This window comes from Salvelinus sp. IW2-2015, linkage group LG22 (genome assembly GCF_002910315.2).
Source record: "Salvelinus sp. IW2-2015 linkage group LG22, ASM291031v2, whole genome shotgun sequence".
Lineage (NCBI taxonomy): Eukaryota > Metazoa > Chordata > Actinopteri > Salmoniformes > Salmonidae > Salvelinus > Salvelinus sp. IW2-2015.
The window spans coordinates 26,803,577-26,826,148 of NC_036862.1; the positions used below are offsets into that span (position 1 = coordinate 26,803,577).

The following is a 22,572-nucleotide window of genomic DNA, read 5'->3' on the forward strand; positions in this document are numbered from 1 at the left end:
AGCTAATTTGTCCTGGGATATAAACATTGGGTTATAAACAGCATGTCAGAAACGGCTGAATTTCACTAGACATTAATGCACGTCATTAACAACTTCCATTGGCATTCACTCAATTTACTATAGGCCTACATTTGTGGCCAACCAATTTACTATTCTTGGCAGATGTTTTTAATCCAGTGCAACACATTACTAAAACCAATAAGGAATTACACTGGATCAGGATGCCTGGTTGACCTGCTGTAGAAATGTMCTAGAAAGTCACCAGAGCACTCCGCAAAACTGATGAAGATATCAATGCACTGGTTACAGAAGAGGGTTAATATGGGGACTCTTACCTCTTACTGATGGGCTTCTCATCCTTCTCGTAGGGCTTGACAAACCACTTGCCAATACGGACAAAGCTGCGGTTCATGAGGCAACGCTCCAGCAGGTTGTGGACAGCTTTGAACAGGAGTGTGCGGCACTCGTAGGACAACCCGCTCTCCCACTCGCCTTCCTCTTCACCTGAGCCAGGGAGAGAGCAAAGACAGTCAGATAGCTGCTGAATGCTCCATCAACATCACAACTTTAAACTGTAAACAAGAACTAAAGGATTGGTGGTGTTGCAGTTTGATATGGGTTCAAACAAGATTGGATAGGAATTTTTGACCATCTGCCAATGTTTACGATGAAACTCAACACATTATGCAACTATGTAAATAAYATGTTAAAGAGAAAATCCACTCAAAAACAGCAGTCAAACTGTGTAGCTTTCATGGACATTCAAGAAGCAAAGTGTCACCACCCACATAATCATGATGCATCATAYCCAAAAGATAATTTGAGTGGAGTTTCCCTTTAAGCTTTCACGATGAACTGTTGCAACAGTTTGACGGGTGGTGGGGATACAAAAGGGAATTTCACCTGACTAGTGTAGGATAGATACTAAACAAAAATGTTCACTTTGTTTTATCAGTGGCAAGGACTATAAGATCTAGCCACCAGGTAGCCACTTAGCTTCACCCTGTAGGCAGCTAACTACTGTAACAGGAGCTGCGACTCCAATGAAAAAGCAGATGAAAAAGCAGTTATAAGGTCAACAAGTTGACCTTATAACTGTAGGCCCGACATGTAAACTACTTGCATCTTTCACAACCAAAAGATGTAGGTAGTCATTGAAGTGCATCAGGCTGTGGACTACTGGACTACTCATCTGAGCAGTGCCTTGCATGACTCTGGCAGCCTCTCTCCCAAAAGTCAACAGAGTTGATCCTAACTCCAATGCCATGTGAGCCAGAAACATCCCTTCACGTAGCAGAGGCTTGCCCTTACTTGACAGATCGTGGTGGATGAGTTCAGCGAAGCTGGGGTCGTCCCCCCACCAGAAGAGCCAGAGCTCACGGCGGCCCGGGGTGTGGTGCCTCCGCCACACGCTTAGCACGTCGGCCGCCAGGCACCGGCTGAAGCTGCACAGGATGGGGTCTTCCTCTGTCACGGGAAAGAGGATGGGCGAGGAGGTGGGCCCCTGCCACACAAAACGTCGCCATTTTATCCCAGTCAGGTCAGCCTGGGGGATGGGGTGAGAAAAGAGAGAGCTGAGACAGAGGTCCAATCACAAATGGACACTAGACCCTATGCACTTGTGGAGACCTGAGAGGATTTGACAGGTGCAATTAATATGGTAATAGCTCCACCTTGCCTTCTGATAGGCTCAATGGAAGTTTCACCATATTGCTTATACCACCCACTTCCTTGCAGATCTCTGAAAGTGCGTAGGGTCCATTTGGGATTGGCCCAGAGACAGGATGCAAGCCGGCTGAATGTAAAGCAGTGCAGTAGTAGCCTAACTCATGGGACAACTTTAACAGCTGCTTTATCTAACCAGTGTGAAGTACATACAAATACAAAATGTAAAAGATGCAGTTGTTCCTTTGTGTGCAACCTAACCTTCAAATCATTAGGCTTTAGGGTTCAAAGGATAGGAAACCCATTTCTATCAAAGTATTTAGTGCCAATGGTTATTACCTAGAATATTCAATATAGAATACCTTCGAATGCTATGCAACATTTTCAAGAACAAGATTAAAGAATTAATTCAAAATATGACAAGACATTTCTTATATCCTAGTTAATAAAATATACAGTTTCAGAATCACTAAAACTATTGGCCTATAGTTGATATAAGGTAACTTGTCTTAGTACCCTGTTGAAAGTTCTATCCATAAGGGAGTACCACATAACACTACAATGAGGAAGTGTGCAACTCACTAGCTTCATGAGTTGTAGTTGACAGCACTGGTGATAGGAATGCTCACTGAAGAAAACAATACTGTAGACCTAGTCTAAGGCTGACTCATATTGTTGGCCTAAAAAGTTAGCCATAACTAACTAACAAGCATCAAGTTGTAAACAAACACGAATGTACACTATGACTAGTTGCTAAGAAATAGTTAGTTGGATTGAAGAAATATAAATCAAATATATAGCTAATGGTAATGAGGCGAAGAAGAATCATTAACATCTCACAATGACAGACAACCTCACAAAATAACCTGAACCTTGCAAGCCAGTTAGCCAACATTAGCTAGCTAGCGAAATGATAGCTAGCTAAGTAAGAATGTTTGTAGTTGAATCTGGTGTACTTCAATTGCTATAAACTAACATCGTATCAACAAAGTATTAATGTTAGCTAACTACAGTTAACTCACTTGCAAAATTGCATTAGACAGTAATCTAGAACAGGCCTTGACGCCTCCAGTCAGCTGTAGTCAAGCGGTTTAGCTTGCTGGCTGCCTAGCCAAAATGGCTTTATGGCCTCAGTTTGAGCTAGCTAACGTTAGCATGCCAGCATAGTTTAATCACTTACCAGGCAAAATAGGTTGGAGTGGCAGTCCTCCAAACTGGCCCCGTTTGGTACAAAACATGAACTCATCCTCACAGCGTGGTTGAACAATCCATCGTCTCAGTTACCGAGAAGAGCAATATTCAGCTAAGTTATTTGATCTGGATATTGAGTATTTAGTCAACTAAACTAGAAAACTAAGATGCTAACTTGCTAGTTATTTATACAACCGGTTGATGCCTAGCCACTATGCTAGCTTCTTGCTTGCTAAACAGTCTCGCTGTCTTGATAGCCAGCTAGCTAGTTAGCGWTCTACGCTAACAAATTCATCAACCCCCACTTCGAGTCCGTTTTCTTACTTTACAATACGTTAACTAAAATATATACACGAACCATACCACAGCCTCACCATGAAATGATGTAATCTAAAACAAGTTCAGAGTTAAGAAACGCTCCCCTCCCCGAGTTAAGCTATCTAGCTAACATAGCCAATTCAGGCTAAATAAAACAGTTAGCTAACACCACCCTTATATTCCCCATAGTCGCCGGAATCCGATAAAACTATCAAAACTTTCACTAAAATACTGACATCATGATGTAAATGTCCAGTAAGGGTAAGCATTTGCGTTTAATGATTCTCGGGTCCTGCAGGTTGCCATTTGAATTCAAGGGTTGAATTCTTTAATGGCGGCCAAGAGGACAACTCTGCCTCCCAACTCCCATTGGCCAATTTGTGGTAATGGGGGGGGGGCGTCACACTATAACTGATAGCTCGTAACTGAGTTTACTGATCAAACCAATGACATCTTTGTATCAAGCCACTCTCATCCTATAATGATCATTATGCTTTCAGGCTCCAGCCAGCCATAATCTAATGGAAATAGTAAAAAAACGGAACCTCTCATCCTGGTCCCAGTCAGTCAATCGCAGGTAATCCTCCTCAGGTAGCCTAGTGGTTAGAGCGTTGGGCCAGTAACCGAAAGGTTGCTTGATAGAATTCCTGAGCTGACAAGGTAAAAATCTGTCGTTCTGCCCCTAAACAAGGGAGTTAAGTTAACCCACTGTTCCTAGGCCGTCATTGTAAATAAGAATCTGTTCTGATCTGACTTGCCTAGTTAAATAAAGGTTAAATAAAAAGACAGAACTACTGGCCAATATGTCACCAAAACAGGGCACAATAGGACAGTTTTACTAAATGTTTGCATTTTTGCAAGTTTTCCCCTGTTCTTTATTAGAGGGGAATATGACATAAGGTAGAGAAAAGGGTAAATAGAGGTAAAGGAGGGGGAATCATATATCAAACATACACAACTGTTTGGGGGAGCTCTGACAGAAGTTTGGCATACTTTCAACTCCAGCTGATGACATGAGGGTATAATGTTTAATTTCCAGGGCACTCTAGTGTCTACAAATAGATTTATTAATTCACATACATCATAATTATTTTGGAGATTTCTGTTACAGCTATCAGAATACATTTCTCAAATACTCCCCATACAATKTCAGGTGTAGAGTGACAGAAAGCACCCTTGTTGATTATGAGTGAAACTCTTGCATCCAATGTACAGTAACATTCAAAAGTTTGGACACACCTAGTCATTCAATGGTTTTTCTTTATWTTTGACTATTTTCTACATTGTAGAATAATAGTGAAGACATCAAAACTATGAAATAACACATGGAATCATGTAGTCACCAAAAAAGTGTTAAACAAATCAAAATATATAATTTATATTTGAGATTCTTCAAAGTAGCCACTCTTTGCCTTGATGACAGCTTTGCACACTCTTGGCATTCTCTTAACCAGCTTCATGAGTTAGTCACCTGGAATGCATTTCAATTAACAGGTGTGCCTTGTTAAAACCTCATTTGTGGAATTTCTTTCCTTCATAATGGGTTTGAGACAATCAGTTGTGTTGTGACAAGGTAGGGGTGGTATACAGAAATGGCCCTATTTGGTAAAAGACCAAGTCCATATTATGGCAAGAACAGCTCAAATAGGCCAAATGAAATGACAGTCCATCATTACTTTAAGACATGAAGGTCAGTCAATACGGAACATTTCAATAACTTTGAAAGTTTCTTCAAATGCAGTCGCAAAAACCATCAAGTGCTATGATGAAACTGGCTCTCATGGGGAACGCCACAGGAAAGGAAGACCCAGAGTTACCTCTGCTGCAGAGGATACGTTCATTAGAGTTACCAGCCTCAGAAATTGCAGCCCAAATAAATGCTTCACAGAGTTCAAGTAACAGACACATCACAACATCAACTGTTCAGAGGAGACTGCGTGAATCAGGCCTTCATGGTCAAATTGCTGCAGAGAAATCACTACTAAAGGACACCAATAATAAGAAGAGACTTGCTTGGGCCAAGGAACACGAGCAATGAACATTAGAATGGTGGAAATCGGTCCTTTGGTTTGATGAGTCCAAATGGGAGATTTTTGGATCCAACCGCCGTGTCTTTGTGAGACGCAGAGTAGGTGAATGGATGATCTTCGCATGTGTGGTTCCCACCGTGAAGCATGGAGGAGGTGTGATGGTGCATTGCTGGTGACACTGACAGTGATGTATTTAGAATTCAAGGCACACTTAACCAGCATGGCTACCACAGCATTCTGCAGCGAAACCATCTGGGGTGCACTTACTGGGACTATCAGTTGTTTTTCAACAGGACGATGCTACAAAACACACCTCCAAGCTCTGCAAGGGCTATTTGACCTACACTTTTTTATATATATATACCGTTGAAGTCAGACTTAGGTTGGAGTCATTAAAACTCGTTTTTCAACCACTCCACAAATTTCTTGTTAACAAATTATAGCTTTGGCAAGTCGGTTAGGGCATTTACTTTGTGCATGACACAAGTAATTTTTCCAACATTTGTTTACAGACAGATTATTTGACTGTATCACAATTCCAGTGGGTCAGAAGTTTACATACGCTAAGTTGACTGTGCCTTTAAACAGCTTGGAAAATTGCAGAAAATTATGTCATGGCTTTAGAAGCTTCTGATAGGCTAATTGACATGATTTGAGTCAATTGGAGGTGTTCCTGTGGATGTATTTCAAGGCCTACCTTGAAACTCAGTGCCTCTTTGCTTGACATCATGGGAAAATTAAAAAAAATCAGCCAAGACCTCAGAAACAAATTGTAGACTTCCACAAGTCTGGTTCATCCTTGGGAGCAATTTCCAAACGCCTGAAGGTACCACATTCATCTGTACAAACAGTAGTAAGCAAGTATAAACACCATGAGACCATGCAGCTGTCATACCGCTCAGGAAGGAGACGTGTTCTTTGGTACGAAAAGTGCAAATCAATCCCAGAACAACAGCAAAGGACCTTGTGAAGATGCTGGAGGAAACAGGTACAAAAGTATCTATATCCACAGCAAATTGAGTCCTATATCGACATAACCTGAAAGGCAAGGAAGCAAGGAAGAAGCCACGGCTCCAAAACCACCATAAAAAAGCCAGACTGGTTTGCAACTGCACATGGGACAAAGATTGTACTTTTTGGAATACCTTTTTGGAATACCTAGGATAGGTATATCCTAGGTAAGGAATACCTAGGATAGGATAAAGTAATCCTTCTAACCCCCCCCACCCCCTTAAAAGAGTTAGATGCACTATTGTAAAGTGGTTGTTCCACTGGATATCATAAGGTGAATGCACCAACTTGTAAGTCGCTCTGGATAAGAGCGTCTGCTAAATGACTTAAATGTAAATGTCCTCTGGTCTGATGAAACAAAAATAGAACTGTTTGGCCATAATGACCATCGTTATGTTTGGAGGAAAAAGGGGGATGCTTGCGAAGCCGAAGAACACCATCCCAACCGTAAAGCACGGGGGTGGCAGCATCATGTTGTGGGGGTGCGTTCCACTGGGAATGTGATGAAAGAAATAAAAGCTGAAATAAATAAATCTCTCTACTATTATTCTGACATTTCACATTCTTAAAATAAAGTGGGGATCCTAATTAACCTAAGACAGGGAATTTTTACTAGGATTAAATGTCAGGAATTGTGAAAAACTGAGTTTAAATGTTTTTGGCTAAGGTGTATGTAAACTTACGACTTAAACTGYATGTGTTATTTCATAGTTTGTGTTCACTATTATTCTACAATGTAGAAAATAGTAAAAATAAAGAAAAACCCTTGAATGAGTTGGTGTGTACAAAATGTTTGACTGGTACTGTATATAAACATGAACATTGGTGCGAAGACCAGTCTTGCATGCAGTGCATTTGGACCAAACTGTTCCCGGTTCGTTTGATCCAAATTTCTGGGGAGTATTATACCTCATATTTAAAGGGATACACCCAAATTACAAAATTATATTTGTTTCCTTACCCTGTAAGCAGTCTATGGACAAGGTATGACAGCAATCCAAATATATGGTTCATTATGAGTCTAAACTCTATCAGTATCATTGTTTTTAGGGGCGGCAGGTAGGCTAGTGGTTAGAGCATTGGGCCAGTAACCGAAAGGTTGCTAGATCTAATCCCCGAGCTGACAAGGTAAAAATCTGTCGTTCTGCAAATAAGAATTTGTTCTTAACTGACTTGCCTAGTTAATTTTTGGGAGGCAAAATCCAAACAAGTGCATCTAGTCATGCAGTACCACTTACCACCACGTAGCGGCAGCCCCAGTATGAGAAATGTATTTTCACCGAAGTTGGCAGCAGCCACCCAGTCTGGCTCTCAGTTTGGGTACTGCTGGTTTATAGGACAGAAGCAGAGATTTTTCCACAGCGAAGAGGACGTGAAAATAATTTATACATGAGGTTGTTGATGCTGACAAATATTATTCAAGGCGAGCTGGTACGACAGGCTGGAAAAATGAGTTACTGACTTTAACATATTTACTTTATGCCAATGTTTGCCAGGCAATTTAATCTAGGCAGGATACGAACCAGGAGATTTAACACGTTTTAAAGTCATAGTCCCGGGTCTTTGTCACAGCAATTCTAGTCCAACTAAGCAATGGTACCTTTCCAACATTTAAAAATACACTATGACAGTTATTATTCATGTTTACCATTATAGAAGATATGCATGTATTCATTTAGCTCTTACCCGACGCAACATTCTCTTCTCAATCAGCACAATAACAAATATAACCAAATGTCCCCATTCAGTAAGTAATTGACACTAAAAGTGAAATAATGTAAAAAGTAAACATTTGTTTTTATTGATGCCCTCATGAATTGATCCATCATTGATATAGCACAGTAGATGCATTTATTTTTTATTAAGACATAAAGCTATGTTCAGAACCTCAGCTTATTGATAACCCTCCCAATCATATTTTTTCAATTAACAATAATTCATGATTTCATTCTGAGCCAGGAAGCAATCTTCAAGAAATACTGTCAAATCTCCCAAGYGTTCAGTGGAAGCAATTAATTCCTCATAAGCATTCAATCATCAAACATGAAGCACTTTGGATGATATTTTATATACTGCACATTTTATACATGTTCTCATTCCTTTTTTTCGTGGTAGGATGGAGTAATAAAAACAAGTTAAAGATCCAAAGTGATGCCCTGTCCCGCTGGTCCAGTCCTGCTAGGGGTCAGGGTGAAGAGGTCAAGGGGACCTGAGGGAGTGGCCCAGTCCACCGAGCTCAGCTGCAGCACACTGGAGGTTAAAGCCTGAGGGAGACTTCATGTAGTGATGGTGTGTAGAACTGAAATGTAATGTTTCATAGTCTCTAGTGTCTTTATATTTAAAAAAAAAAAAAATAAGAAGAAATATCAACAAAGATTTTTTTTTTTTTTAAATCCTCTAAGATGAGCTGCTGGTCATAGGTTAATGCGTAGATGCTCGGGCCGCTTGGCCATGACAGGGTAGGCTTGTTGTTTGAACTGGGACAGGTTGGCACCCGAAGGCTGGCGGATGGGAAGGGGCGCAGAGGCCTCAGAGCTGGCCTGCACTTCCATCTGTTCTGAGGCGGACACCTCCATGACCTGCTCCTGGGGCGACTGGAGACATAGAGAGGATCCGCCGGGCATCAAGGGGCCCCGGGGCCACACGTCACCAGCAGAGAACTTGAAAGGGCTGAAAAGGAATAGGGGACATACTATGACTATGTGCTGATGTGGCATATTCAATGTTACTGCACAAGCTATGTAGGAACAGCCGTAGAGGCTGAAACGATGGAATACCTGACTGGTGTTCTTGGGCTCCCCAAAAAACGTCGGGGTGAGCGGATTTTTGGCTCAAATGAGAATTTTTCCTTGACGTTTTCAAGTACTGATGGAGCAACATACGTAAAGCCCTGCAGAAGCAATGACAGAGGGGTTATGGTCACCAGTACRGCCTACAAATGTATTAAGGAGAAATGAAGGTGAATTGTGTCATGATTTTGTATTATGAGCAAAATGAACACTCAACACATGTCCTATGCGATTACACAGGTTCAGAATTTGTGAAACATCACAGCACAGTTAAATTATATGGCACATGGAAATAATAAGAGRGTGGTTTACAGAGATAGGTGGGATGGACAGAGTAGCTGTTGGGTGGGTTTAAAAGCTCATGTTCTATAATAGTTATGACTCAAAACACGATGTATAATGTATAAAGCCGGACAAGTTGAATTACAGTTTCACGGATGCCCCGCGTTTTCTCCAAATCAGATGTGTTCTTTTTTGGGCAATATATGCGGCGCTTTGTTTATAATGCACTGTCCGCTCTTGAGGCTTTCCCATGTTGACGCGCTCAGACCATGTTCGAGCCTCGGATTGGACAGTGAAACACACTCTCTCACCTGCGGGCGACGTGCAGACGTTTCATTTCTCTCTCGTGCTGTCATGGCTGAAGCCAGCGCAAATTCCTAATATTCATGTGTCCAGGTTAAACGTGGGACGTCCCTCATTATAAACAAACAGTTGTTTAAATTCATGGTTAATGCGTCATTTTCAGATCTATTAGAAGCGATTAATAGACGAAACAATGTCATTGAACCAATTGGCCAGAGATCAGAGCATTCATCAGCAAAGACGCAGCGCAAGCTGATAGTATTTTGGACAAACAAATTGAAGTCAAAATGATTGATGAAATCGAAGTGTGTCAGCTGTATGGTGATTTGCGATTCATAACTTACATTTTACCGGTACTACCAGTAGTAGTAGGCAAGCCAATAACACCAAGATGGAATGCGTTTGAAGTGATGATGCGCCGCGGAGAACAGCTAGCATGTCCAGCAAAGTACATCGCTAGTGGCACACTAACACGGAACCCAAAACGATCGTGCATAAATTTTGTCCCCCCACACCAAACGCGATCACGACACTGTAGGTTAAAATATCAAAACAAACTCTGAACCAATTATATTCATTTGGGGACAAGTCGAAAAGCATTAAACATTTATGGCAATTTAGCTAGCACTTGCTAGCTAATTTGTCATTTTTAGCTAGCTTGCTGTTGCTAGCTAATTTGTCCTGGAATATAAACATTGAGTTGTTATTTTACCTGAAATGCACAAGGTCCTCTACTCCACACATAAAACGGTCAACTGAATCGTTTCTTATCATCTCTCCTCATTCCAGACTTTTTCTTCTCTTGGCTTTATATTGCCATTGGCAACTTTCATAAATTAGATGCATTACCTTGTCTTTCAATCACCCATGTGTGTATAACCAATGAGGAGATGGCACGTGGGTACCTGCTTCTATAAACTACTGAGGAGATGGGAGAGGCAGGACTTGCAGCGCGATCTGTGTCAGAAATAGAACTGACTTCTATTTTAGCCCGTGGCAGCGCAGACGCTCGTTGGCGCAATAATTGAATAACATATATTTCTAAATTTATTTTGCAACGCTCACGCACGCAATGCGAGCGGTGTAGTCAGTCTGTAACTTCGTGCAGATTAGCAGCTCCACAATGATCTGATCGATTGTCTCCAAGGTGGGGGCTTTTGGTGGCAGCCAGAAGAGACAATCAAAGGAGGATGCGGTGAGCAAAGTTAATGGGCTCGAATTTAGTCAACCTTGTTCTATATAGATGATGCATCTAATTGTGCATGTTATAAACCATTTTTTTGATGATAGGCTATACTCTATGGCTGGATTTATATTTTTTTCCTATGCTACATTAATTTGGCAGACCTAACTTGATTGACCCTCTTTCTACAAGGCCTAGTCTATGAGAGGCCTAATCATATTTGTATGAATATTTTATTAAACGCCTGTTGACGAGTCTACGATATGTAAAACACTAAACAAGAATGGTGTTCATGGGAGGACACCACAGAAGATGCCACTGCTGTCCAAAAAAACCATTGCTGTGCATCTGAAGTTTGCAAAAGAGCACCTGAATGTTCCACAGCGCTACTGGCAAAATATTCTGTGGAGAGATTAAACTAAAGTTTAGTTATTTGTAAGGAACACACAACACTATGTGTTGAGAAAAAATGGCACATAACACCAACATCAAAACCTCATCCCAACTGTAAAGTATGGTGGAGGGAGAATCATGTTTTGGGGCTGCTTTGCTGCCTCAGGGCCTGTACCGCTTGCCATCATCAACGGAAAAATAAATTCAAGTTTATCAAGACATTTTGCAGGAGAATGTAAGGCCATCTGTCTGTCAATTGAAGCTCAGTTGTGTATGCAACAGGTCAATGAACCAAAACACAGAAGTAAATGGCTTTAACAGAAGGAAATACGCCTTCTGGAGTGGCCCAGTCAGAGTCCTGACCTCAAACCTTTCAACCCTTTCTACTTCCGGCGCCGACCGAGATGGCCGCCTCGCTTCGCGTTCCTAGGAAACTATGCAGTATTTTGTTTTTTTATGTGTTATTCCTTACATTGGTACCCCAGGTAATCTTAGGTTTCATTATATTCAGTAGTTCCTCCCGACTGTATGTAAGAGCAACGTCAACTCACCATCGTTACAACCAGGAATATGACTCTCCCGAAGCGGATCCTGTGTTTTGTCTTCCACCCAATACAATGGATCTGATCCCAGCCGGTGACCCTAAACAACGACGCCGTAAAAGGGGCAAACAAAGCGGTCTCCTGGTCAGGCTTCGGAGACGGGCACATCGCGCTCCACTCCCTAGCATACTACTCGCCAATGTCCAGTCTCTTGACAATAAGGTTGATGAAATCCGAGCAAGGGTAACATTCCAGAGAGACATCAGGGATTGTAACATTCTTTGCTTCACGGAAACATGGCTCACTCGAGAGACGCTAACGGAGTCGGTGCAGCCAGCTTGTTTCTTCACGCATCGCGCCGACAGAAACAAACATCTTTCTGGTAAGAAGAGGGCGGGGGTGTATGCCTTATGATCAACGAGACGTGGGTGTGATCATAACAACATACAGGAACTCAAGTCATTCTGTTCACCTGATTTAGATTCCTCACAATCAAATGTCGACTGCATTATCTACCAAGGGAATTCTCTTCGATTATAATCACAGCCGTATATATTCCCCCCCAAGCAGACACATCGATGGCCTGAACGAACTTTATCTGACTCTTTGTAAACTGGAAACCACACACCCTGAGGCTGCATTCATCGTAGCTGGGGATTTAACAAGGCTAATCTGAAAACAAAACTCCCTAAATTCTATCAGCATATCGATTGTGCTACCAGGGCTGGTAAAACCTTGGATCATTGTTATACTAACTTCCGCGACGCATATAAGGCCCTCCCCCGCCCTCCTTTCGGAAAAGCTGACCACGACTCCATTTGTTGATTCCAGCCTACAAACAGAAACTAAAACACGCAAGCTCCCGCGCTCAGGTCTGTTCAACGCTGGTCCGACCAATCTGATTCCACGCTTCAAGACTGCTTCGATCACGTGGATTGGGATATGTTCCGCATTGCGTCCAACAACAACATTGACGAATACGCTGATTCGTGTGAGCGAGTTCATTAGAAAGTGCATTGACGATGTCGTACCCACAGCAATGATTAAAACATTCCCAAACCAGAAACCGTGGATTGATGGCAGCATTCGCGTGAAACTGAAAGCGCGAACCACTGCTTTTAACCAGGGCAAGGTGACCGGAAACATGACGAATACAAACAGTGTAGCTATTCCCTCCGCAAGGCAATCAAACAAGCTAAGTCCCAGTATAGAGACAAGTAGAGTCGCAATTCAACAGCTCAGACACAAGAGGTATGTGGCAGGGTCTACAGTCAATCACGGATTACAAAAAGAAAACCAGCCCCGTCGTGGACCAGGATGTCTTGCTCCCAGACAGACTAAATAACTTTTTTGCTCGCTTTGAGGACAATACAGTGCCACTGCACCGGCCCGCTACCAAAACCTGCGGGCTCTCCTTCACTGCAGCCGAGTAAAACATTTAACGTGTTAACCCTCGCAAGGCTGCAGGCCCAGACGGCATTCCAGCCGCATCCTCAGAGCATGCGCAGACCAGCTGGCTGGTGTGTTTAAGGACATATTCAATCAATCCTTATCCCAGTCTGCTATTTCCACATGCTTCAAGAGGGCCACCATTGTTCCTGTTCCCAAGAAAGCTAAGGTAACTGAGCTAAACGACTACCACCCCGTAGCACTCACTTCCGTCATCATGAAGTGCTTTGAGAGACTAGTCAAGGACCATATCACCTCCACCCTACCTGACACCCTAGACCCACTCCAATTTGCTTACCGACCCAATAGGTCCACAGACGACGCAATCGCAACCACACTGCCTAACCCATCTGGACAAGAGGAATACCTATGTGAGAATGCTGTTCATCGACTACAGCTCAGCATTTAACACCATAGTACCCTCCAAACTCGTCATCAAGCTCGAGACCCTGGGTCTCGACCCGCCCTGTGCAACTGGGTCCTGGACTTCCTGACGGGCCGCCCCAGGTGGTGAGGGTAGGTAACATCTCCACCCCGCTGATCCTCAACACTGGGGCCCCACAAGGGTGCGTTCTGAGCCTCTCCTGTACTCCCTGTTCACCCACGACTGCGTGGCATGCACGCCTCCAACTCAATCATCAAGTTTGCGGACGACACTACAGTGGTAGGCTTGATTACCAACAACAACGAGACGGCCTACAGGGAGGAGGTGAGGGCCCTCGGAGTGTGGTGTCAGGAAATAACCTCACACTCAACGTCATCAAAACAAAGGAGAATATTGTGGACTTCAGGAAACAGCAGAGGGAGCACCCCCCTAACCACATCGACGGGACAGTAGTGGAGAAGGTGGAAAGTTTTAAGTTCCTCGGTGTACACATCACGGACAAACTGAATTGGTCCACCACACAGACAGCGTTGTGAAGAAGGCGCAGCAGCGCCTCTTCAACCTCAGGAGGCTGAAGAAATTCGGCTTGTCACAAAAGCACTCACAAACTTCTACAGATGCCCAATCAAGAGCATCCTGTCGGCTGTATCACCGCCTGGTATGGCAACTGCTCCGCCCACAACCGTAAGGCTCTCCAGAGGGTAGTGAGGTCTGCACAACGCATCACCGGGGGCAAACTACCTGCCCTCCAGGACACCTACACCACCTGTGTCACAGGAAGGCCATAAAGATCATCAAGGACACACACCACCGAGCCACTGCCTGTTCACCCGCTATCATCCAGAAGGCGAGGTCAGTACAGGTGCATCAAAGCAGGGGCCGAGAGACTGAAAAACAGCTTCTATCTCAAGGCCATCAGACTGTTAAACAGCCACCACTAACATTTAGTGGCCGCTGCCAACATACTGACTCAACTCCAGCCACTTTAATAATGGGAATTGATAGAAATTATGTAAAAATGTATCACTAGCCACTTTAAACAATGCACTTAATATAATGTTTACATACCCTACATTACTCATCTCATATGTATATATATATACTGTACTGTATATCATCCACTGCATCTTGCCATCTTTATGTAATACATGTATCACTAGCCACTTTAAACTATGCAACTTTATGTTTACATACCCTACATTACTCATCTCATATGTATATACTGTACTCTATACCATCTACTGCATCTTGCCTATACCGTTCTGTACCATCACTCATTCATATATCTTTATGTACATATTCTTTATCCCTTTACACTTGTGTGTATAAGGTAGTAGTTGTGGAATTGTTAGGTTAGATTACTTGTTGGTTATTACTGCATTGTCGGAACTAGAGCACAAGCATTTCGCTACACTCGCATTAACATGTGCTAACGCATGTGTATGTGACAAATAAAATTGGATTTGATTTGAACCCAATTGAGATACTGTGGCATGACCTCAAGAGAGCAGTTAACACCAGACATCCCAAGAATATTGCTTAACTGAAACAGTTTTGTAAAGAGGAATGGTCAAAATTCCTCCTGACCTCTGAGCAGATCGGATCCGCAACTACAGAAAAGGTTTGGTTGAGGTTATTGCTGCCAAAGGAGCGTCAAACAGTTATTAAATCCAAGGGTTCACAAACCTTTCCTACCCTGTACTGTGAATGTTTACACGGTGTGTTCAATAAAGACATATAAACTTATAATTGTTTGTGTGTTATTAGTTTAAGAACACTGGGTTTGTCTATTGTTGTGACTTAGATGAAGATCAGATAACATTATAACCAATTTATGCAGAAATCCAGGTAATTACAAAGGGTTCACATACTTTTTCTTGCCACTATGTATACTGAACAAAAGCTTATTTTTCTCAGTCTGTGCATAAATGTGTTTACATCCCTGTTAGTGAGCATTTCTCCTTTGCCAAGATAATCCATCCACCTGACGACAGGTGTGGCATATCAAGAAGCTGATTAAACAGCATGATCAATACTCAGGTGCACCTAGTGCGGGGGACAATAAAAGGCCACTGAAATGTGCAGTTGTCACACAACACAATGCTACAGATGTCTCAAGTTTTAAGGGAGCATGCGATTGTCCACCAGAGATGTTGCCAGATAATTAAATGTTAATTTCTCTACTATAAGCCGCTTCAAGTCGGTTAGAGAATTTGGCAGCACGTCCAACCGGCCTCACAACCGCAGACCACGTGTAACCAATCCAGCCCAGGACCTCCACATGCGGGATCGTCTGAGACCAGCCACCCAGACAGCTGATGAAACTGAGGAGTATTTCTGTCTGTAATAAAGCCCTTTTGTGGGGGGAAAATCATTCCGATTGGCTGGGTCGGGCTCCCCAGTGGGTGGGCCTGTTTCCCAAGTGGGCTGGCCTATGCCCTCCCAGGCACACCCATGGCTGCACCCCTGCCCAGTCATGTGAAATCCATAGATTAGGGCCTAATGAATTCATTTCAATTGGCTGATTTCCTTATATGAATTTTAACTCAGTAGAATCGTTGAAATTGTTTTGTTTATATTTTTGTTCAGTATAAAATGTCTTTAGAATGTGCATGTAACAAAGAAGGAAAAGCTGTAAAAACAAAGGGGTGGTGGACAGGATATGTAGCCGTCTTACCAGAAAGGCTTGGTTAGCGCTTTCACTCAGCGTGGAGTCGTCTGGGCTGTCTACTGGTGTCTGGCTGGTGAACTTAGAGTCAAACTGGCTCACATCTTCAGCGGATTGCTATGGATACAAGAAATCAGGTGTGTTACAGAGTCTAACGCCTGTGAGAGCTTGAAAGGTTGTCTAAAACAAAACGGAAGCTCTTCTGCTGCTTACCAGGAAAGGCTTGAATGGAGGCTCCACTTTCCTGGCCAGGAGCTCTTCCCAGTTAATGTGTCGGAAGAAGGGATGAGCCTAAGGAAAGATCATCAGAAAATAATTATAACAATTGCTTTAAAATTTCAATACTTCCCTTTCCCCTCTCACTTTTGAACACTTCAATTTAGGGTCATCTTCTGTTGTTTTATGATCAAAGGCTTGAGATAGAAAGTGGTGCTTGCAAGAATGGGGTAAAATCTCAAACTCTCCTGCCCTCAAGGATGAAGTTACAGTTTATTCTTGACAGCATCAAGTCACTCCATCCAAAATCGGTCCATTCCTTCTCTTGTTCTCACCTGCACCTCTGTAGCATCTCCAGCCCCTGCTCCAAGTCTTGACGAGGCATTTCTCTTCAGCAGCTGAAAAACAAGAACTAGTATAAATATATAAGTGATTACAAAAATGAAAATAAAAAGGTAAAATGTTTAAACAAGTAGTCACCCTTTTCAAGAGATCTCTGGCTTCTTGTGTGAGGTAGGGTGGGAGGTTCAGCTTGCATTTTAAGATTTTGTCAATGGTCTTCTTCCTGTTTTCACCAGTGAAGGGTGGCTACATTTGAAGAAAGAACAAAATAATAACCTTGGGTCAACACCACTTGATTGTAATAGAAGTTGTTGTATTACCACATCATTATAAGCAGGAGGCTATGAGAGAAGTTTTGCACTCACCGCTCCAGTCAGCATATCGTACATAAGCGCTCCAAGACTCCACCAGTCTACTGCTCTGTTATGTCCACTTCTCATCAGGATCTCTGGGGCCCTGACACAACATCCATTTTTTTATACCTATTTTCATGATAGACTGAAGCAGTCACTATATAAAAATTGCACAGTTTTCAACAGATTTACATGAAGAACAGGTGGTGTGTATTTTACAAAGTGTGACTTACATGTACTCTATGGTGCCACAGAAAGTATGGGTGACTGTGCCGCCGTGGATGGACTCTTTACACAGCCCAAAGTCAGTCAATTTCACATGACCTGGAAAAACACAACACAGAAACAAGTCAGTCAATTTCACTTTGAGGTGGATATGCAGAACATTTAGTAATTTACATTTCCTGCGGAATAATGTTGTGTCTTATGTTGATGGTGAGGAAATCAAGTTATATATCGCAATATTATTTTATATATTTGCTACTGTAGGTAGCATTAGCTAGCACTAGTCAGCTGTTAGCCAAAACTCTGGTGTTTGTCATCCTATAGCTTGTTCCCCATCTTTTTATTTTATTTTTTAAAATAAATTTTACCCCCCTTTTCTCCCCAATYTTCGTGGTATCCAATCGCTAGTAATTACTATCTTGTCTCATCGCTACAACTCCCGTACGGGCTCGGGAGAGACGAAGGTCGAAAGCCATGCGTCCTACGAAGCACCACCCAACCAAGCCGCACTGCTTCTTAACACAGCGCGACTCTAACCCGGAAGCCAGCCGCATCAATGTGTCGGAGGAAACACCGTGCACCTGGCCCCCTTGGTTAGCGCGCACTGCGCCCGGCCCGCCACAGGAGTCGCTGGAGCGCGATGAGACAAGGATATCCCTACCGGCCAAACCCTCCCTAACCCGGACGACACTAGCCCAATTGTGCATCGCCCCACGGACCTCCCGGTCACGGCCGGCTGCGACAGAGCCTGGGCGCGAATCCAGAGACTCTGGTGGCGCAGCTAGCACTGCGATGCAGTGCCCTAGCCCACTGCGCCACCCGGGAGGCCCCTGTTCCCCATCTTTTTAAATAGTGTTGAAACATGTTTTCACCACTTATTTCCATGACTGATAAAAACTTGTTTTCACATGCCCTCTTGTCTCTCAGCAGCAGACTCACATCCTGACCAGACCGGACACGTCGCGTGCGCGAGCATCGCAAAATAAATTTTGAAATCCATGTTATTMAATTATTGCACCCACACTGCTCGCTAACGAGCGTCTGCGTTGCCAAGGGCTAAAATAGAAGTCATTCCTATTTCTGACGCAGATTGCGCTGAAAGTCCTGCCTCTCCCATCTCCTCATTGGTTTATAGAAGCAGGTACCCACGTGCCATCTTCTCATTGGTTATACCCACGTGGGTGATTGAAAGACAATTTTTTTTGCCGGTAGTCGTGGTAATACTATGGAAGTTTAGATGCGATCACCATGTAAGTGCAATGATGAAAAAGCCTGGAAGGAGGAGAGATGACTAGAAACGATTCGGTTGGCCGTTTTATGTGTGGATTAATTTGTCGGAGTAGAGGACCTTGTGCAGTTCAGGTAAAATAACAATTAAATGTTTATATCCCAGCACAAATTAGCTAGCAACAGCAAGCTAGCTAAATAGGACAAATTAGCTAGCAAGTGCAAGCTAACTAGCTAAATTGCCATACATATTTAATGCTTTTCGACCTGTCCCCAAATTAATGTCATTGGTTCAGAGTTTGTTTTGATATTTTAACCTGCGTGTCGTGATCGCTTCTGGTGTAGGAGGACAAAATACATTCGCAATACATATTGAATCGTGAAAATCACAACCCATATCGAATCAGCACCTCAGCGCGTCTCATGAGGTCCCTGGCAATTCCCAGCCCTAATGTCTAACATGAAGTGCATATACAAGCACAAATGTGGATGTATTTACAGCTAATGTAGCATCAAATATTGTCTGACTTGCAGTGAACATGATTGCAACTCAGGACGTTTGTTCTGATATCCTTGCCCAGCTCCAGCATTACCTTGGTTGTTAAGCATGATGTTTTCAGGCTTCAGGTCTCTATAGATGATGCCTTTCTGGTGCAGATGGCCCAGAGCCATGGAGATTTCTGCCAGGTAAAAACTGCAGATAAGAAAGAGACCACATTTACATTGTATATACACACACTATACTAAATTATTTTCTCTGCCAGGCACAGCCAAAACCTGGTACCCTGATCTTCAGTTTACTGCTTTTATAAATTGCATTTTCCCTTTCACCAACTACATACTGGTGTAGGATATTCCAAAGAAGTGTCTTAGTGCAGTGGATGTAAGAAAACTGCCACTGGTATGACAATATTGCCTTTCGTCTTCTCTACTCACCAGGCTGTGTCTTCCATAAAAATCCCCTCTCTTTCCAGTTGCATAAACAGCTCTCCACCTGAAAATTACAACAAAATTTATTAAAACTGAAACAGACATAAAAAAAAACTATGCAATTGTAGTGTTGTACAAATGCACAAAATAATTGTGGGGAGACTACACCAAATCAACCTATTTACATTTTGAATCCTGACATTGACTGAATTTCAAATACCATAGTGTGCATTTTTCTCTAACTCTAGATGTGCAGACAGGAAGGGATGGTAGACAGGATATAGACACTATTACATACATTATGGTTAGATGTAATGAGCAGAGGCCCATTAAGTGTTGATGTAAAGTATGCAAAGGCCAACATCCTGTGTGTGACAACCAATTCAGATGATAAGAATCATCATTTTGGTGAAACCATCCTTTGGTCTAAGAAAAGAAACCATCTGCATGACTGGGACTGCTAATATGGAAGGAGATTCAGTCTGACTCCCCAGCAACTCTTGGGCAACAGGAAGAGTGTGGAAAGAATGGATGGTTGTTTATCTTCTGGTGAATAGGTCGTTTGGGGTAACTGCCTTTGTGACCCCTGATTTACTGACCGCTGAGGTACTCCAGGATGAGGTACAGCTTTCCCCCTGTCTGGAAGGCGTAGATGAGATCCACGATGAAAGGATGCTTCACTTCCTCCAGGATGTTCCTCTCCGCCTTGGTGTGGGCAGTGTCCTTAGCATTGCGTACAATCATAGCCTGCGAGGCCCCAAAACATTCATGACCATTAGTCACGCTATTACCACTAGTCTGCCATTTCAAAAGCCACATGATAAAATACATTTCATTATCAGTTCACGACAAGCAGCCACTGTCAAGAATGTGCTAACACTGAACTCAGTGTTGCTTAGAATAGTTCTGTTTGAAATTAAGCAATTGGTTTTTCAGTGCATTTTTGTAGCATAGCTTGTTGGACAAATCTTGATGAAGAGGTATGTGACTGCATCTGTCATTAAAGTCCATTTCACTTTCACTGATCAAGCAAAAAAACTATCTATTGTGCAAAATCTAATGGACTGAGACAGCTTCTTAACAGACAAGTCTGCAGCAGCGAAGATGGCTAACTACCAACAAGACCTTACCCACCAACAGGCTTCAAGGAAATATTTGTACACAGAAGCAACATAAAACAATGTATATTTGTCATATTTACTAAGTTTGAGACAAAATTGAGAGACACTTAAGGGCTATGCATGCTGCCAATGATATACTAAATGTAAATAAATGTGTGTTTGAATGTTGTTTTTAGGTACCTTCTTTAAAACCTTCATTGCAAATATCTTCCCCGATGCTGCTCCAGCAACTTTTCGAACTTGAAAAACCTACAAAAAGAAAAAGGGAATAACCAGTTCAACACAATGGGCCACGCCAAATAATGACAAGTGTGACATGGAATTAAAAAATGTCATAAAAGTTATCTTATGAAAATAAATTTGAATAAGAGGAGGATACCTTTCCATAACCACCCTTTCCCAACACTCGCAGCAGTTCAAAACACTCCGGCCTGATGTTCTCTGTTCCTTGATTGACGTTGTCCTCAGATATCTCAATCTTCTCACAGCCGTCCATATTGCTGGGGAAAGAAGTCATGCAATTATATGCTCACTTTCAATACACTGACAGTAGCAAGGTACAATTACTATAACTACTCAACATAATGATTTAATCGACCAGGCCTTCATAATGCTAAGTGTCAACACTTACAATTCAAAGCCGCTGCACTGGTCCATGAAATCGTTGATCTGAGTCTGACAGAAAATGTGAATTAGCACATTGTAAAAACAAATCTGCTTTATAACCGAAATCACTGCAGAGCCATAGAACCRCAGTAGCATGTCATTAGATTCAACAGGAATGTTGATTATATTTTAAAAGTGTTCAATCTTAGACGCAAGGACAACTGAAATCAATACAATATTAGTTAAAACATGAAGTCAACACAAGCCAACATGCGAGAGCATACCATCATGTGAAAGCAGGTTAAATTAAAATCTGTATTGTCTACATTTAATTCAGAACCCTGGATAGCGGATCGTGAGCTGTAGACTGCTTTTCTTGACAGCCTTGGAATTTACCCCTAATTTACGTTTATTATGTTATAAATGTTAACAAATCTTTATGGAGGTAAATATTTTACACCCCAAAAAACATGTGACGTGATATTCTGTGTTGCCCAAAATCCTTGACAAAGGGCACTGAACATGAGATGCGATTACTTACGAAATGTTTACGCTAAAGTTGTCATTCTTGGTAGCTAACTGTCAGTGCATGAATAGTTATTTCATACCATTTAAACATGGCCCTATACAACCAACTCACTAGCTAGTTGTCGCAAATTGTTCATAGATAGACCTATCAGAACTGTGGATGTCCACTATAACCATGATTAAAAGCTTGTCCAAATTGGGATCTGCCTGTGTCCACATAAGGACCTCCAGTCCATATTGTTCCGAACTGCAGAAGTGCCAAAATAAACTGTTGCACGCCAGCAACCAAAGCACGCTTGCCTTTGCTGCACACAGACTGTCTAGCAAGTTTGAAAATAGTATATTCGATATTAGTATAACGCGTTACGTATGCAAATGTCGTAATGCAATGTATAACAACTATCTCGCGAAAGCTGAGAACTAGTGACAGCTCATGAGTGTTAATTTAGCTGGTTGATCTATGCGGCTAGCTAATGTTAGCTGGTAGCATTGTCAAAATTGGGCCTAATGCATTGGCAACAAACCAAGACGACAGGCCTATACCTAGTAAGCTAGCTAACATGGCTATTAGCAGTTACATCGAATACTCGTGCAACCACACGCGACATAATCGAGCAAATTACCTCCTCGAGCTCATCGTCGGAGTCATTTTCCTCCGGCTGATCCAAATCGATGTCGAATATACCCGCCATCGCTGATCTCGTTCAGTCCGTGATAATAGCTCACGTTCCCCGCCTCATGGACAAACACACACCGCGGCCATAACCGGCTACTACACAGAGCATGCGCACCACGCAACCAACCAAGTGAAGCGC

General features: G+C 42.5%; 2 protein-coding genes across 2 annotated transcripts in view; both read right to left on the reverse strand.

Moving 5' to 3' along the window:
- LOC111982776 (mediator of RNA polymerase II transcription subunit 13-like) overlaps nt 1–3,014 on the reverse strand; it is a 30,354-nt gene extending 27,340 nt beyond the window's left edge. The window contains exons 1-3 of the mRNA XM_024014365.2: nt 2,846–3,014; nt 1,312–1,546; nt 336–504 (exon numbers count right to left, since the gene is read on the reverse strand). Coding sequence (XP_023870133.1) covers nt 336–504; nt 1,312–1,546; nt 2,846–2,911 — 470 coding nt within the window. The 5' untranslated portion in view covers nt 2,912–3,014. The remainder of the gene's footprint in view (nt 1–335; nt 505–1,311; nt 1,547–2,845) is intronic.
- A 4,974-nt stretch (nt 3,015–7,988) lies between these two features.
- On the reverse strand, nt 7,989–22,541 carry LOC111949774 (ribosomal protein S6 kinase beta-1). The gene is made up of 15 exons (XM_023967124.2): nt 22,381–22,541; nt 21,255–21,298; nt 21,003–21,123; nt 20,804–20,872; nt 20,102–20,249; nt 19,509–19,566; nt 19,166–19,266; nt 17,354–17,444; nt 17,133–17,223; nt 16,906–17,013; nt 16,761–16,823; nt 16,423–16,500; nt 16,219–16,326; nt 8,993–9,105; nt 7,989–8,885 (listed from the first exon to the last, which is right to left on the reverse strand). The coding sequence occupies exons 1-15, from the start codon at nt 22,447–22,449 to the stop codon at nt 8,630–8,632; spliced, it is 1,518 nt and encodes a 505-aa protein (XP_023822892.1). The 5' UTR covers nt 22,450–22,541; the 3' UTR covers nt 7,989–8,629.
- Nucleotides 22,542–22,572: the final 31 nt, after the last annotated feature.

Excerpts from the sequence above, each read along its gene's own strand:
- LOC111949774 (XM_023967124.2), bottom strand. The coding sequence starts at position 22,449 with ATGGCGGGTATATTCGACATCGATTTGGATCAGCCGGAGGAAAATGAC. Across the intron at positions 21,299-22,380 it reads CCGACGATGAGCTCGAGGAG|ACTCAGATCAACGATTTCAT; the intron begins GTAATTTGCTCG and ends ATTTTCTGTCAG. Across the intron at positions 20,250-20,803 it reads CAATGAAGGTTTTAAAGAAG|GCTATGATTGTACGCAATGC; the intron begins GTACCTAAAAAC and ends GGGGCCTCGCAG.